This window comes from Vombatus ursinus, unplaced genomic scaffold (assembly GCF_900497805.2).
Source record: "Vombatus ursinus unplaced genomic scaffold, bare-nosed wombat genome assembly UNPS02001419.1, whole genome shotgun sequence".
NCBI lineage: Eukaryota > Metazoa > Chordata > Mammalia > Diprotodontia > Vombatidae > Vombatus > Vombatus ursinus.
The window spans coordinates 2830979-2846571 of record NW_020941197.1 but is presented as its reverse complement, the minus strand read 5'-3'; the positions used below and the strand labels follow the sequence as shown (position 1 = coordinate 2846571).

The 15593-nt window shown below is 33.4% G+C and overlaps 1 protein-coding gene across 4 annotated transcripts in view; it reads left to right on the top strand.

The window, feature by feature from the left end:
* The window catches only part of CNKSR2 (connector enhancer of kinase suppressor of Ras 2), a 334822-nt gene that overhangs the window by 156376 nt on the left and 162853 nt on the right, over nt 1–15593 (top strand). For all 4 annotated transcript variants that reach the window (XM_027868521.1, XM_027868512.1, XM_027868505.1 and 1 more), the window contains exons 7-8: nt 5421–5480; nt 8934–9002. In XM_027868521.1, the coding sequence (XP_027724322.1) occupies nt 5421–5480; nt 8934–9002 (129 nt within the window). The remainder of the gene's footprint in view (nt 1–5420; nt 5481–8933; nt 9003–15593) is intronic.

Genomic DNA, 15593 nt, shown 5'->3' with positions numbered 1-15593 from the left:
AGAGAGAAAAACACTTACCTCTTAAGGCAGCCTATTCTACTTTTAAATAGCTCTAACTTTAAGAAAGAATCTCCTTACATCAAGTTGAAATTTGCTTCTTAACACCATTCTTCTATTGCTCCTGGTCCTTTTCTTTAGTACCAAAAAGACCAAGCTAATCAGTCTTTCATCACATATTGAAGACATCTATCATTGTCCTCCTGAGTCTTCTCTTCCTTAGCATGGGCTGAAAGTTCTTGATCATCCCAGATGCTCTCCTCCAAACATTCTCCAATTTATTAATGTCTTCCAAAACATATTTGAAGCTCATTCATCCTTAGGATAAATACTAGAAAATTAGAGGAAATGGTCAGAGGAGTATGGATAGTTGTTGTCAGACATGCCTTTGTTTGGTTAGAAGTCTGGATCACAGTAGAGAAAAACTTGCAATATGAGAGAATTTTAAGATCTGTAAGATGACAGGCACAGCTGAGACTTCATTATGTCTAGGTAAGTCACAGGTTCTTATCTTAGGCACCAAGACCTATTTTTTTTAAATATTTAGATAACACAATTGATTACCTTTGTAATCCTGTGTATTTTATTTTATGCATTTAAAAACATTATTTTAGAAGGAGTCTATAGGCTCAGCAGACAGCCAAAGGGATCAGTGACACATAAAAGGTTAAGATCCCGAGATTCGATTAATCATTTGATTGGCATGTTTTTGCTTTGGCTATTTCTGAATACCTGAAATTTGGATAAAGAACTAACTGAATCAGAAATTAAGTTCAGCATGCTAGGCAGCAAGGAAAAAGGAAACTTTTAAGGTAGAGAAAGAAGAGAGATGAGGGTCTTGATCTCCAATGCATGAATGAGAAGAGTGATCAGATTCACATCAGTCCTAGAAACAAAGTCATTTAAGGTAATTTCCTGATGCAGCAAGCAATGCTATTGGTCACCTTGTCTAAAGTGGGTAAGCAAGTCTCCTGGTGTGTTGTAAAGGAGTCTCCACTAATGACTGATTGTCATGTTTGAAAGTCACAGTAGTAGCATATACTAGCAGACGGAGAATAAGAGAGAAAAAGAGAGGGCGAGCAAGAGAGAGAAATTGAGAGAGAAAAAGGAAAAAGAAAGAAGCAAAGAAACAAAGAAAGAAAAAAAGAAAAAGAAAAGAACAGAAGGAAAGAGAAAAAGAAAGAGAAGAGGGAAAGAAGGAAGGAATTCAGATAAGTCAGTTTTGTTTGTTAGCAGATCTAATAGATAGTTTGATAAGGAAGGAGGGAATTGAAGTATTCAATTAAAATAACTTATTTTGATTCTCTGGGAATGAATTGATTTGTACTATTCCTATCTCCTATTGCACTGGAAAGCTGTCTAGGATCAAACTCTTTATTTAGTCAGATGATCATTAAAATAAAAAGTTTTGAATATTTTTATTTTGCTCCTGAAATATGATATTCAACTTCAAGGTCAGTTTCATATGTTTTTATTAAAAAACATCCTCTGGCAACAAGCAATTTCTAGCTTTCTAATATGATCAGAATGCTCTTTCTTCATTTCAGCTATTGGTTTTTTTAATGTCTGGAATCAAAAAATAATTATGTTTAATGTAAAAATGATGGTTTATTGATCAATGTAGGCCTGGTGTCTTTATCACGTGAGGCCATATCTTGACTGGAGCTTAAAGATATGTAAAATAGATTTGAACAAGTCCTGGAAACACCATTAGTTTTAACAGAAAGTCTGTTTAGATTGATTGAGGGATTTGTTTGTGCCCTGAAGAGCTTGTATGAAAGCAGCAAGTTAATTTGGAATTGGAACCTAGGAGGGGAAAGGAAGGGCTGGGGAATACAAGAGCAAGAACTGAGCTGGAAAAAATCAGCAACATAATGGCTATAGGCTATGAGAGAAAATAAAATCAGGATTAAATATGGCAAAGAATGGAGACATTGAGGAGGGCCATCAGTACTACAGGCACTTGCAGCAGAAGACTCAGTCTGAAGCTGCCAGTTATACTCATTTCTTCAAGGACTGAAAAGAGTTTTTAAAAAAAGAGTCTTTTCTATCTCTCAACTTCCCCTTTTGGTGCCTATTCATTAATACACACTATAACATATTCTGCTAGCTTCTTTACCTAAATGTTTCCAGTAACCTGGATTTTTCCTCAATCACAAAGATGTCACAGGTTAGCTAGGGATAAATATAAAATTAAATTAAAATGGAGAACTGAACCTCTGCCTAAATGTTAAAAATTTCCCCCACCTGGGACCTCTGAACAATTGTGATTGTACTCCTAACTTTTCAATGAATATAAACTCCCTAGAATAGAAGAGCAGGGAACTATGTGGACCTGGGAAGTCATTATATTATCCCAAAACTTAAAATAACATGGGGTAACATGGAGGTAAAAGTAGCATGGGGTGTGGCTGATTACATCTTCAGAGAGAAAGGTGGGAGGGAGAAAAAAAAAGCAAGTTACTCTCCGAGGTGTAGCCTGTCTTAATCTAGTTGGGAAGAAGAAGAGGGAAGGGAATAAGCATTTATATAGCACCTACTGTGTTCCAGCTGGGTTGAACCCTTTTTATAAATATTATCTCATTTTATCCTCACAATAACCCTGCGAAGTAGGTACTATTTTTATCCTCATTTAACAGTTTAAGAAACTGAGGCAAACAAAGAATGTGTCTTGCCCAGGGATACCCAGCTAGTAAGTGTCTGGGGCCAGATTTGAACCCAGGTTTTCCTGATTCCAAACTCTGAGCTCTATTCATTGCAGTACTAGATGGCTATTAACAGACTATAATACTCCCCTATTTTCAAGTATCAATAATCTTAGACAAATAGATGGTGCAGTGGATAGATTGCTAGACGTGAAGCCAGGAACACCTCAGCTCAAATTCCATCTTAAGCAATGACTTAGCTACATGACCCTGTGGGCAAGCTACTGTCATCCTCACCTTCCTTACCTATATAATGGGAATAAAAATAGCACCTACCTGCCAGGGTTGTTGTGAGGATCAAATGTGATAACATATGTAAAGTTCTTTGCAAACCTTAAAGTACCATATAAATGCTAGTTATTACTATTTTCTCATTGGTATGAATGCTTCCTTCACCAACATAGATCACAATCCTTCTATAGCTTAATAACTGATCTTCTAAGAATTCTTCTTATTGAAAATTTCATCCCCCTGTAGTCAAGCTCATGTTCAGCCCTTTATGTTATCCAGGATGGTTTTCCAACAGACCTAAAATCTATATAAGAAGTCATTCCATGGTAAGACTTCTTAGAGCTTTCACTCTACCTTTGAGAACCCAAGCTTGCCTCTGGACCAAAATGTGACTGATTGCTCAGTCTTAATCTACAGCATATTAGGCATTTCAGCACAAAGGATGGAGCTGGCCTCCAAGTCAGGAGGACCTGGGTTCAAGTTCCTCTTCTACATTTGTCTCTGTGATTCTGGGCAAGTCACTTAATCTCTCAGTTGCTTCAGATGACTCTAAGTTGGTAGAGAAGGCAATGACCTTTGGTAGAGAAGGTACTAATCTATGTTGATAGAGATACATTCTAGGCATGAAACTGCTATACTGATGAAATCACAGGTCAAATGGGGGAAAAGAGCCGTCCATAGTTATAGAGGTTAGGAAACATGTGTTTGTTTTTATTTGCTTTTCAAAATAGCTAAATACATAGATTTTCTGAAAACTTGTCCCCAGAACATTTCTTTTATGTCAGTTTTTAAGTGTCCTTGAAGATTCTTTATCATTTCTAAGTGATTGAAAGTATAATCGGTTTATTCAGGTAAGAATCTTAAGACATATTTCTTGAAGAAGAAATGAATTTTAACTAATGGGATCTTTACTTAGAGGGAAAAAAACTATTCTTTCTTTTTCTAATAAACCTTTAATAACCCTGATAATTAAAATAATTTAAAATGAGAATACTTAATTAAAATGTGAAAAGAAACAAATCATGGGTTCCTTCTTTCCATATTTTAAATGTTAATAACTTCAATACACCTTTAAAAGATTCATTATCAGTTATACTTTTTAATTTTATCTTTTCCTAACAAGTTCCTCATAAATTTAATTTTCTGTAAAATCCTTCGGACTCCCCTTTCCAATGTTGTTTTTTGCTATGCGTTGTAGTTTTGTTTCAAACAGAATCTTATTCAAATGTCCTCATCCATCTTATTTGAGTGGAACTTTATCTTCTGTCTTGTCCTAGATAAAATTATACATTAATACTTATTGGTCTGGATAGTCCCTTCTTTTTTGTTTCTTCAGTCATTTTGCAGCTGTGTCTGATTCTTCATGAAAGCATTTGGGATTTCTTGGCAAAGATACTGGGGTGGTTTGCCATTTCTTTCTCCAGTTCATTTTACAGATAAGGAAACTGAAGGAAACAAAATTAAGTGAGACTTGCCCAGGGTCACACAGCTATTAAGTGTCTAAGCTAGTCAGGAAGGTAAGTCTTCCTGACTAGATGGTGGGCTCACTCGACTGTGTCACCTAGCTGCTCCTTCTCTGTGAGTTGGTGTACGCTCTTCAAAAGTTGCCATGGCTAACAAAAACAGTCTCTAATGACTCACTCTACCTAATGGCCCTCCAATAACAGATCTGAATTCTGTTTAGAAGTCAGTACACAGAAGCTGTATTTGAAATCTTGAGATCTTTGCAAGAGCTTCATGAGCTTGCATTCTGTTGGCAATAGCCTTTGAGAATCTCAATACTATGATCATGCACCAGAATAGCACTTTTTCAGAAGTTTACCAGAAATTTATGAATGATTTTTTTTGCATGAAGGTGCAAGAAATAAAAAAGGAAATAGATATAACTGGTGTCTAGGGGTCCATGAAGTACTTATTTGCCTCTTAATAGCTACTATTCAAGTGTCACCATGGAGCAGCTGCTATGTTTCTGTAAGATTTTATATATGGCTTCCAAGTACAGTGAGCTGATAAAGGACTAGATTTTATAATCTCCCATTGTAATATTTATTTTTCCAAAGAATGTAAGTAGCTTTGTAAATAAGACAGACATTTGTCTCCTCTTATGAGGTACTTAGCTTTCTTCCTGCAGAAATATCACAATTATTCTACTGGTTTGAAAAATACATACAAGAAACCCACGTGGTGATAACCTTTCAATTCTACCATGAAAAAAGTCATTTTATAAATGAAATTCAAGTCAAGTAGTTACCTTTTCTAGATGCAGTCTTCTCTTATTCTCTAAAACTAGAGTTCTAGTGAACTCTAGAAACCCACATCTTCGGATATAGGTTTACCTCATCATGTCATTGATAGCAGTGTAGACTCAAGAAGGCACGTGATAAGTTTTATTCCATTACTGAACTTTTTTTCATATTTGAAATTCTGTTTTGCCTAGAAATTTTCCAAGTACTTCAAAAATGGTTTCTGATGGTGTCTTTTTCTTAGGGTATGTACATTAAATCAACATATGATGGCCTCCATGTAATTACTGGAACCACTGAAAATGTAAGTATCGCAGAATTTGCCCAGGCCCAGAAAATTTTTTTTCCTCTTCTGTTCTTAAATAAATTACTTTGATTTGGAGTCAGCTTATAAATAATAGGATAGATTAAGAGGCCCAAAAAATGTTTACTAAATTGGTGATGGTCCCAAGTGCTTTTCAGTTATTTTTCACTCTAGTTTAAACCTGTTATTTACTTAAAACAAAGCAAACGCATTTCTTCCATGATGTGATTTATCTTACATATGCAGTACAGATAAGTGTGACCTAGAAAATAATAATAATACCTTATTTTTAATTCTAAAAAGTGTATTAATATTGTGATAAAATAATTTATGCAAGAAAGAATGTCAGGTAACAAATATCTGAATATAAGCTCAAGAAAATTTTGTACAATACAAAGTAGAAGTGAATCTATAACTAGAGGTCAAATAAAAATTTCAAAGGGTAGACTTAATTAAAAATCTTTATCTATTATCTCCTATATCACTTGAAGTAATACAACATTGATGGGGTGATATAACCACTGTAATACATATTTATTTTTCCCCTTTTCACTTTACTCCCTTTTTAAGGAAGAACTGTCTTTTAAAGTTAAGTTTTTTTTTAATTTTTCTCTTAAGACTTAGGTAAATCACTGTAAATTTTTATGTAACCAGCTTGAGACATGCATAATAAAATCTCTAGTTAGTACCTTTCCTCAACATTTTCCCAGAATTTGTTTTCTTGAGTTTATAGTCTTGTTAAAATTCTATTTATTATATTTTCATGTTTTATATATATTTTTCAAATAATTTTTCAAATATTTCCCCCATTTCTTACCATTCATACAGTATGTAATATGGTTTTATAGCAATTCAGTTAATGTCTTTAATATTTTAAGTTTACTGATTGATAGGTCTCATCAGAGGAAAGCTGAATATTTTGATGTTTTGAAGCAATTTGTACAATATACTACCCTTCTAGTTAAACACAAACACCTTTCAAATTCAAGAAGATATTTCAGTTTCTACTCCTTTCTATGCTGGCTCTACAATGTCTCTTCTGTTATGTTTTGTGATGTTACACAGAAATGAATTGTACCTTAATGATGATGTGTTCCCTTCACCAACACCTCCCAATTTCTGGGGCCAGAGTTGGTTTTTGATTTTACAGCTAAAGTCTTTGGTTTAAACAGTTGAGATCATCTTCTAGGCAAAACTGCCTTATAATAAGCAATATAAGTATTTCAATATCTAAATCCTTTGGATAAGGTCTTACAACCAAGGTAAATAGCTTATGGGGAATTTCATGATATTTATTCTTAATATTTAATGAATTAAAATTATTTTCTTTGGAGATGTTGCCACACCATTGAAATAATATATAATTATAGACTTCTAGGGGATATCTCACACTAAAATGTCTTTTAGTAAGTATTAACTTTTAAAATTATAACACTCACCCACTTTGACTGCTAATGCTACCTATATTTTTGTTTTTTACTTCATAAAGATTTATTAAGCTAATTCAAGGATTCTTAATTATTTTGTGTCGTGGACCCCTTTGGCAGTTTGGTAAAACCTATAGATCCTGTCTCAGAATGAAGTTTTTAAATAATTGAAAGAAATGAAAATTTTCAATTAGAGATTAATCAAAATTAAAATGTAATTTTTTTCCATCCAAGTTCATGGATTGCTCTCCACCGAAATCTCTCCATGAGCAAGAGGTCTATGCACCCCAGGTTAAGAACCTCTGTTCTAAAACCTTGTTGGTCTAAAATCAGGGGTTCTTAACCTTTTTGTGTATCATGAACCCTTTTGACAGTCTGGCAAATCCTCTGACACTTTTCTGGGAGTAATATTTTAAATGAATAAAATAAAATACATAGGATTGCAAAGGAAGCAATTATATTGAAATAGTTATTAAAACATTTTAATGACATAGGTTAGGAACTACTGAGCTTATCTGAATAAATAAAAAATGCTGAGTACTATACCTTGAAGGGCCATAATTTAACCCCATAATTTAATCTCATTTCACAAAACCTACAAGATGATGAAGTTCATGTGCTAAATTCCATACTTATTTTCCAGAGCAAAATGAAACATGATGGGAAAAATTTTATCTTTTTTTCAGTAATCTCTAACTAAATTTTAACATTTCCTTCCATCATGAATGAAGGCAACTAACATTATTCTGAGAAGAGGTCCATAAGTTTCACCAGACTAACGAAGTGGCCCGTGACAGGAAACAGGATAAGAACCCTAGCTCTGGAGATTTGTTGGTGCTATTAGTCTTCTTCTACTTACCCCATCTAAGAATAGAGAGAAAAATTAAAGAGATTGCTGAATTCAGTGGAAATGTTATCTTAATGCATTTCTTTTGGTTTTGTTTGCTAATATATTAAAAACATTAAAAATGTAAGGAATAATAAGACTTATAAATTAGACATTTAGAGAGAAAATGTTATATATTACAAAGTACAGCTTTGAGCTCATCTCAAAGGTAGGGACCTAGGCCTACTTCTTCATCTTTTAATTTATTTCCTCTAGGTTTTTCAGTATTGTATTATTAATGATGCAATAAATTAGCAATTTAATTATTTAATCTCCAAAGCCTGGGTACTACTCATGCATGTATGCACTTTTGAAAATATTGATTTGCTGAAGTGCACTTGAATTACTTATGCTAAATAACAAGGATCAAAGCATATAAAACACAATGTTTTGAAATATATTTGTGTTGCAGTGGAGACTTTGAAGGTTGAATGTGTCAGGTTTGTAAATATTAATATGATTACCATTTCTCCACTAGAAAAGAACAGTGAGAAACTTGGTTATCTTTGATAGCAAATACTTATTCCTAGTTTAGCATTTTTGCTTCCTGTCAGTAATATAAAGTGAATATTTTGCTTAGACAGAGTGGAAATGGTGAATAAAATCATTTTTTTAAATATTGGTATAGATATATTTCTATAGTCTAATGAAAAGGAGATTTATTTTCATTCTTTTTTTTGTTTTTTGGGGGTTTTTTTTGTTTTGACTAGGCAATGGAGTTAGGTGACTTGCCCAGGGTCACACAGCTAGTAAATGTCAAGTGTCTGAGGTCAGATTTGAACTCAGGTCCTCCTGACTCCAGGGCTGGTGCTCTTATTTTCATTATTTTAGAAAGAAAGGAAGGATGGTATAGTTAAGAGATCTGGCTGTAGGGTTGGGGAGTCTTGGTTTCAAGTCTAGTCTCTAATACATACTGTCTATGTGACCCTAGGTAAATCACTTGACAACCCATTGCCCCACACAACTTTCTAAGATTCTGTATTGCAGAAGAGTTGATCATCCAGAGTGATAGAAAGAGATACTTCAGAGAAATCACAAGTGTCCTCCAACCTCCTCAAAAAAAGCCTTTTTTTTAAAATTTGGAGAGAAAGGTAACAATTAATAATAATCATATTATCATTTCTCTTATTTTTAATTTAGTCACCTGCAGATCGATGCAAGAAAATCCATGCTGGCGATGAAGTGATTCAAGTCAATCACCAAACTGTGGTATGTATGATTACATTAAGTGTCAGTGGGGGAAAATGGTTGTGATATTTGCTAAAACATGAAAAAAACAGAAGTACGATGGGCTATCAGCTCATAGCCAAAAAAAAAAAAAAATCAAGTAACCTCTATCAATGGTAGATAGCTACTTTATTCTTCAAAATTGTTTGATGATGTACCAAGCATGGATTACAAGAACATAAAAAATTCTAGTTTTTGTAGTCAGACTTGACAACTCTCTGGTAAGAACTGGAACATACAGTCTTTAATTGCAATGAAATGGTAGAATAGCAATTGTAAAAGAAATTTTTAAAAGGATGACATACTATTGTTTGTTTTCATACTATGGCTTTTTAGCCTGACCTTTTAGAAACTAAATGATGACATATAAAATGTAGGTATGGTTCATAATAGCATTAATCCTATGAATGCCTGCTTAAGCATTAACTTATTAATTGTGGTTTTTAATGGGTTTCTAAATGTTATTTATATTCAGTGTACTAGTGCTATTCACAAAAGATCTTTTAATGCTGAATTTTTAGAAAATAAGAAAAATTGTGATTCTTGATCATGATAGATTCTTTTCGTTTGGAATATCCACAGTCAATTTACTTTTTAAGAAAACTAAATGCATCTTAAAATGAGCAACAGCAAGAAGTCAGTAACAGGAAGCAAAAATTAAAATAAAAACTCTAGAGTATCAGTTCAGTAATCATCAATTGTAAAAGTATATTTCTTCATTCCTTGCAAGGATGCAGCTTTTTAGAGATTATCGTAATATTCTGTCATATCTTTTGATATTGAATGTACTATTGGTTTCAGAAATTTACCAGAAGAAAAACTCATTTGGAGGACTAGGAAACTTTTAATCACCACATTGTAAGGAAGGGCTGAGGCATAGTTAATATTTCTCAGTAGTTCATATCTCCTGGGTAAACCAACACATTTAGCTTTCACTTCAGAAACTGAGAGTCTCTGTGATATTGCAAAGGCACCTAGACACTAATAATTAAAGTCGTGGTATTTTCTTTGATGTGCTCATTATCCAAGTACAGTAAAAGTTAATAAAAGCTTAAAAAGTGAAGTCTGTGGGTGTGACGAGGGGACTGAATAGCACAGAAGATTGCTGACAGACAAAGCCTTTCGCACGGAAATTGCAAATCTTTCAGTGGCTGGAAAACTGTCTCACCCGCTAATATAGGAAGTGCCTACACAGACTGGAGCTTCATATCTTCTGCATTGTGGATGTGAATTCAAGGAACAGTGGGGTAGAAAACAGCTTTCCCAATAGAATGTCAAGAGCTAGTCCTCAGGGAGATAGCCAGATATTTTGAGAATTACTCCTCAATCAAACAAGTAGCAGCTTCTGTAATCTTCTTGAGAATGTGGTCAGGATGGGAAAAAGAAGTCTCTTCATGAGTGATTTTTCTGCCTTGGTCATTAACTTCAGCACCTTAGGATGCCCATGCACTCTCCTTTTTTGAACTTATTTTTAACAAGTATAAACTGTTTGAGTATGAGTATAGTGAATGAAATCCAAGAGGATTGAAATTAATAAGGACCAATGCTTGCATTGCCTTTGAAGGTTGTAATTGTTATTGTGCTTAATAGTCAGTGAAAATAGAAGTGCATCACATCTTTATCAAATACATGAGTGTCTCAGGAACAGCTTGAGTGAATTAGGAAAATCAATGTAGATTGGACGTTTGGAGATAATTCAGTGAAGGTTAGATTTTTGATGTAACTGAATGTTTTTATGATGTGTTTGTGGATGTGTATCACAAGAAACAGAAAGAATAATCTAGAAAATATTTTCTGGAGGTCAGGAGATGAGTTATAGTTTTGGCTCTATTGGTTTGATAACAACTAAGAAATTAAATAAATGTTTAAACCTCTCTGGGCCTCACTTTGCTCATTTGATACCCTACCCCTGGTTGGGGGAATAAGGTCAAGAAAGGATAAATTTGGGAAGGCAGGCAAAAACAAAGATTCTTAGAACAAAAGGAGAGGAGAAAAAAATTAAATGGAATGTGGGAATGAACTTAACTGAGAAGACCTCTCATCAAAGGTTAATAGCATTGAAGTCAGGAAACACATTAGATATCATTTGGTCCAACCTCTAAACCCTTCTTCTAGCAGATAAAGGAAGTGAGACCCAGAAAAATTAAGCATCTTGCTCAAGTTCACACAGGTAATAGGAGGCATGGATTTGAACTCAGGTCCTATGACTCAAACCCTAGTCTTCTTTCCATTGCACCACATAATGTTGAACCTAGAAATATTTTTGACATGTGATTGATGAGTAATGTTGCCACTTGATTCTTGATTTTAGTAGCAAAATCTCTGCTAGTTATTCACCTGCCATTACTCGCTACCCCTAATCTTACCCCCAGTGAGAACAGAGACAGATCTGGTCTATTGTGCTTAGGAAATTGCTTGGGAAAGCCAAAATAGCTCTGTATCACAGAGAAAAAAAATACATTATTTTTTAAATATATAAAATTTCTTGGATATGGACATTCTAGTTAAAGCAATACATTTCTTAATGTTAATTATTGTGACTAATCTAAGCTGAACCAGAAAGTTGATAATGTTTACTTTCCAATTTATATATAGCCAACTCTCACATTCCTAGCTTATGTTATTCAAATCCCCTGACTATCCTTTTGCTATATCACTTCTAGACTGTGAGCTCCATGAGAGCAGGGACTATGTCTTCTTTAAATTTTCTATCTCTCCCTACAAAATGTTCTCTTAGTGATTAATAATATAAGGAATTGAATTGTTGAATGACTGTCTATCTTTTGGTTTTTATAAAGTTTTTAGATGCCTCCTACATTGTGTAAGAATAAAAGAAAGTGAAATTTTAAAAAATGATTTTGATCCTATATTGTGGCTCTGATGAAAGACATGATTGAGACTCTTGGTTAAAATGAAGTTGTTGAATTATGTTTTGCAACTACCCTTTCTATTCCTTTGTCCCTTTCTAATGGATACTACAGTTGGCTCTATGTTTGGATAAGATACTTGTATTACATTACAATCCACTAAAATTGAAATACACATTTAATCCTAGTTCTTTATATCAATTAATATATTGAACAAAATATTGAAATTTTGTCATTGTTATTATGTCCCAACTTTAAAAGAACAATGTTAGTCCTTCAGTAAAACATGCCTTTCTAGGTGCTAAATCACTGTGTAAAATGTGGGCTTTTCATTCTTTTAAAATATACTATGAAGGGATATGACATAATGTTTCAACCCAAAGTCTGAGAAAGTTGTATGAACCAGAGAATAATTTAAAATCAGTTTTTGCTAGAAGAGTGACATTAAGTTGTCTAGCAGAATTGTTTACTTCTACTTTTGGTTTCTTTTTTAAACCTAAACTTTCTTCTTTGAAATGAAACCATAACATTTAAATCTTTTTTATGCTTCTTTTTAAAATTAAATTTGACTTTCGAGTTTTCAAAGCAGCAGCTTCACACACATAGAAAGTTGTTACTTCCCCAGGTAAGAGGAAGGAAAAAAAGGATGTGCAAACAATCAGTTCAAGGAGACCAGAACCACATTTTACATCTCTGGCAAGTTCCTCATGTATTACTGGCATTCCTAAAACTCTGCCCACTCAGTCTTGTACTGTAGGAAGCTATCACTACACCATAGTTTGAACCAGCTGCCCTAAGTGCACTTTCAGAGGTTGTTTGGTTGATAAGAATATTTATAGATATTAAAATTCTTTGGGGGAATATTCTAAAAGCAAGAATCCATAAATTTCCAAGTTGTTAATGCCATTCATATTATGTTTGTTTGTTTTTTAAACCAGGAATTCTGTCCACATACTTTCTTAACTAAATCAAAAATTCTGAAAATTGTCTTTTTGTGCTATTGAGTACTAACACACTTATGTGTAGTGTGTATGTATATATGTACATATGTACATATATATGTTTGTATATATGTGTGTATATACATATATATCTATGTACACATAGGAAGCCATCTAGCATTCAGGTGACTACTCTACTGGGACCAACGCTTTCATCGAAGAATTAACAATTCTTGGCTCCCAATGAATTGAGAGTAATAGTCAAGGACCTTCAAGAAGATGCCAACAGCATTTGGACTACAGTATGTCATTAGCTAAACAAAAAGAAAGTTCAGTTTCTTCTCTTTCATTACCCTTTGCCCAACTCCTTTAAAGATTAGCACCAGGAGCTGATGAGGAGAAAGATGAAGACAACAGGGGACTGAGCAGAGACTGATGTTGGGAGATAGGGTAGGGAGCACACTTTCTTCTTGGCAAACACATTTCCACTTCAGTAAATGAAAATTGTTTTCAAATTCCTTTAGATTATTGATATCCATCTGATAGGTGTTTTTTTTTAGTCATAGACATTCTTCTTTTAATAATGGTTTACATTTAACATAGTATCTTTGAAGGTATTATGTGAAAAGGGATAATTTTTTGGACCAGAAGCTGGTATATGTTTTTAACACAACTATACTTGCTTAGAGATCCTATTTATTCCTTTTCATCTCATCCATGGTACTGTATGATTCAGTAGCTATGAGATTGTTAGATTAAATCCTTCTGTTGAGCTCCCTTAGAAGCAGAGGAACTCAGAGCAGCTAGAGACCTTGAATGTCTGAAGGCCTAATATTAATCTCCTATTAACTGTTTAGATTGTATGCAAATCCCTGATTTTTAATGTGTTTGTAGTTACTCATAAAATTTTAATATGAATTATTAATAGTATCTCAATTCCTTATATCAGGATCACTGGAGTATAATGCATATTACTTTTTAAAAGTTATTTTAGTTTAATAGCTTATTAATTTACATGACATGCTAAGTTATATAATCTAAAGATTAACTAATGATTAACCCAAATTAGAACTATTTTAAAAAGTGACCACTCATTATATTTTATGATCCTAATATAATAAAATAGTTTACATAGAAAATGTTAGAGCAGATATTCTAATACTTGAAATGTGTTTGCTAATTTAGCATAATGATTTTATTAGAAAGGTTTCTAGATAGGAGTGATTACTCCTTTTAAATGTTGCCCAGGATCTTAAGAATTATATACATGCTAACTTATTAAAATATACAGCTATATGTATACCTCCAGTATTGCCTTTTCCAAACAAAAAGAGAGAGAGGGATAAAAACAGATCACAGAGGAAGTAACAGAATTAGGGTAGAAGACAGGAGTGGGCATTAATAGATAACATTGACTGTTTGGAATGAGAAATGAAAAATTATTGAATTAAAAGTAAACTTATTTAGAGCATTTTTGTAAATTCAGTAGACAATGACAGTTACCTTCAGTTCTTCCTAGTTGCCTATGACTCATACATTAGTTCCTATCTATCAACATGATCACTGGAATTAGTATGGTAAGGGGAATTTTTACATATGGTAGTCAGTTACAGATTCCCCCTGACATTTTATCTCCCTTTCTCCTGGAGTTCCTTTTTACAAATCAGGTCATGGTTTCTTTTTTCTTTTTTTTTTAAATTAGGCATATGGTAAGTTGGGCATGACAATGTATCTTCATCTCCAGGCTGGCTGAAGGTGTGAGGAAATAAAGACTTCTAAGAATAACTTCATTTTAATCTGTGAAATTATTTGTAATTATGCAGTAATCCATCAAATGTTACTGTTTTTTAAAGAAACATTCTGTGAATCTGGCAAAGTGCATCTTTGTTTTCTCTTTTTGTTAACTAAGATAACTTACTGCTTCATAACTCACATTTGTAAAATGGTCGCACCTTTGTTCATTGCCTGACTGTTCACTCTAGCAGTAACTTGACTTTTTTGTTTTAGCAAAATTACAAAATGTTAACTATGACAATTCTTGAATATGAGTTTTGAATTTTGCAAATATTTAAATTTTCTTGGTTTCTAGATTATGTTAAAGTATAATTCTTATATAGGAATATATGTGCACATGTATGTTCTGCTCTATCTCAGAATTGCTAAATGGAAGGTCTTTATATGAACTTATTTTGTTTCTGTCCTTGGGGTTGGGGTTAGGGAAATTAAAAATGCATGAGCAAATACATGTACTTTTTCCAGGTACAAAATGAATAATGAAACCAAAAAAAATTTGATATTATAAATTCCGTACAAAACAGTAATGTTAAAAATTTTGACCCAAGAAAACCTAATTAATAGATGTTTTGGTTATCAACCTGTTTTACTTTCATTCTTGGGGGTAAAATTACTGGGGGGAATATATCTTAATATAGATTAGTTGCAACTTTGTGAAAGGGACAGCTAATGTTTTTCCTGGCGTTATGAACGTTAAACCCAGAGAGCTCTTTTCAGTCAAGTTTTGAACATCTTCCCCTTTCACTGTGGTGCTATTACACTCCTTAATAGAAACTGCCACCCTCCAATTTAGGGTAGCCAAGCCTTTGAAGAATCAGTGCACATTATAAATGTCCAGGTGATGAAAGCAAAATAGGTTTTAAGCTTTCAGAGTATATTACTCACGCATACCACGACAGCAAGAGGGGAAACAAAAGATAGATAGATAGATAGATAGATAGATAGATAGATAGATAGATAGATAGATAGAT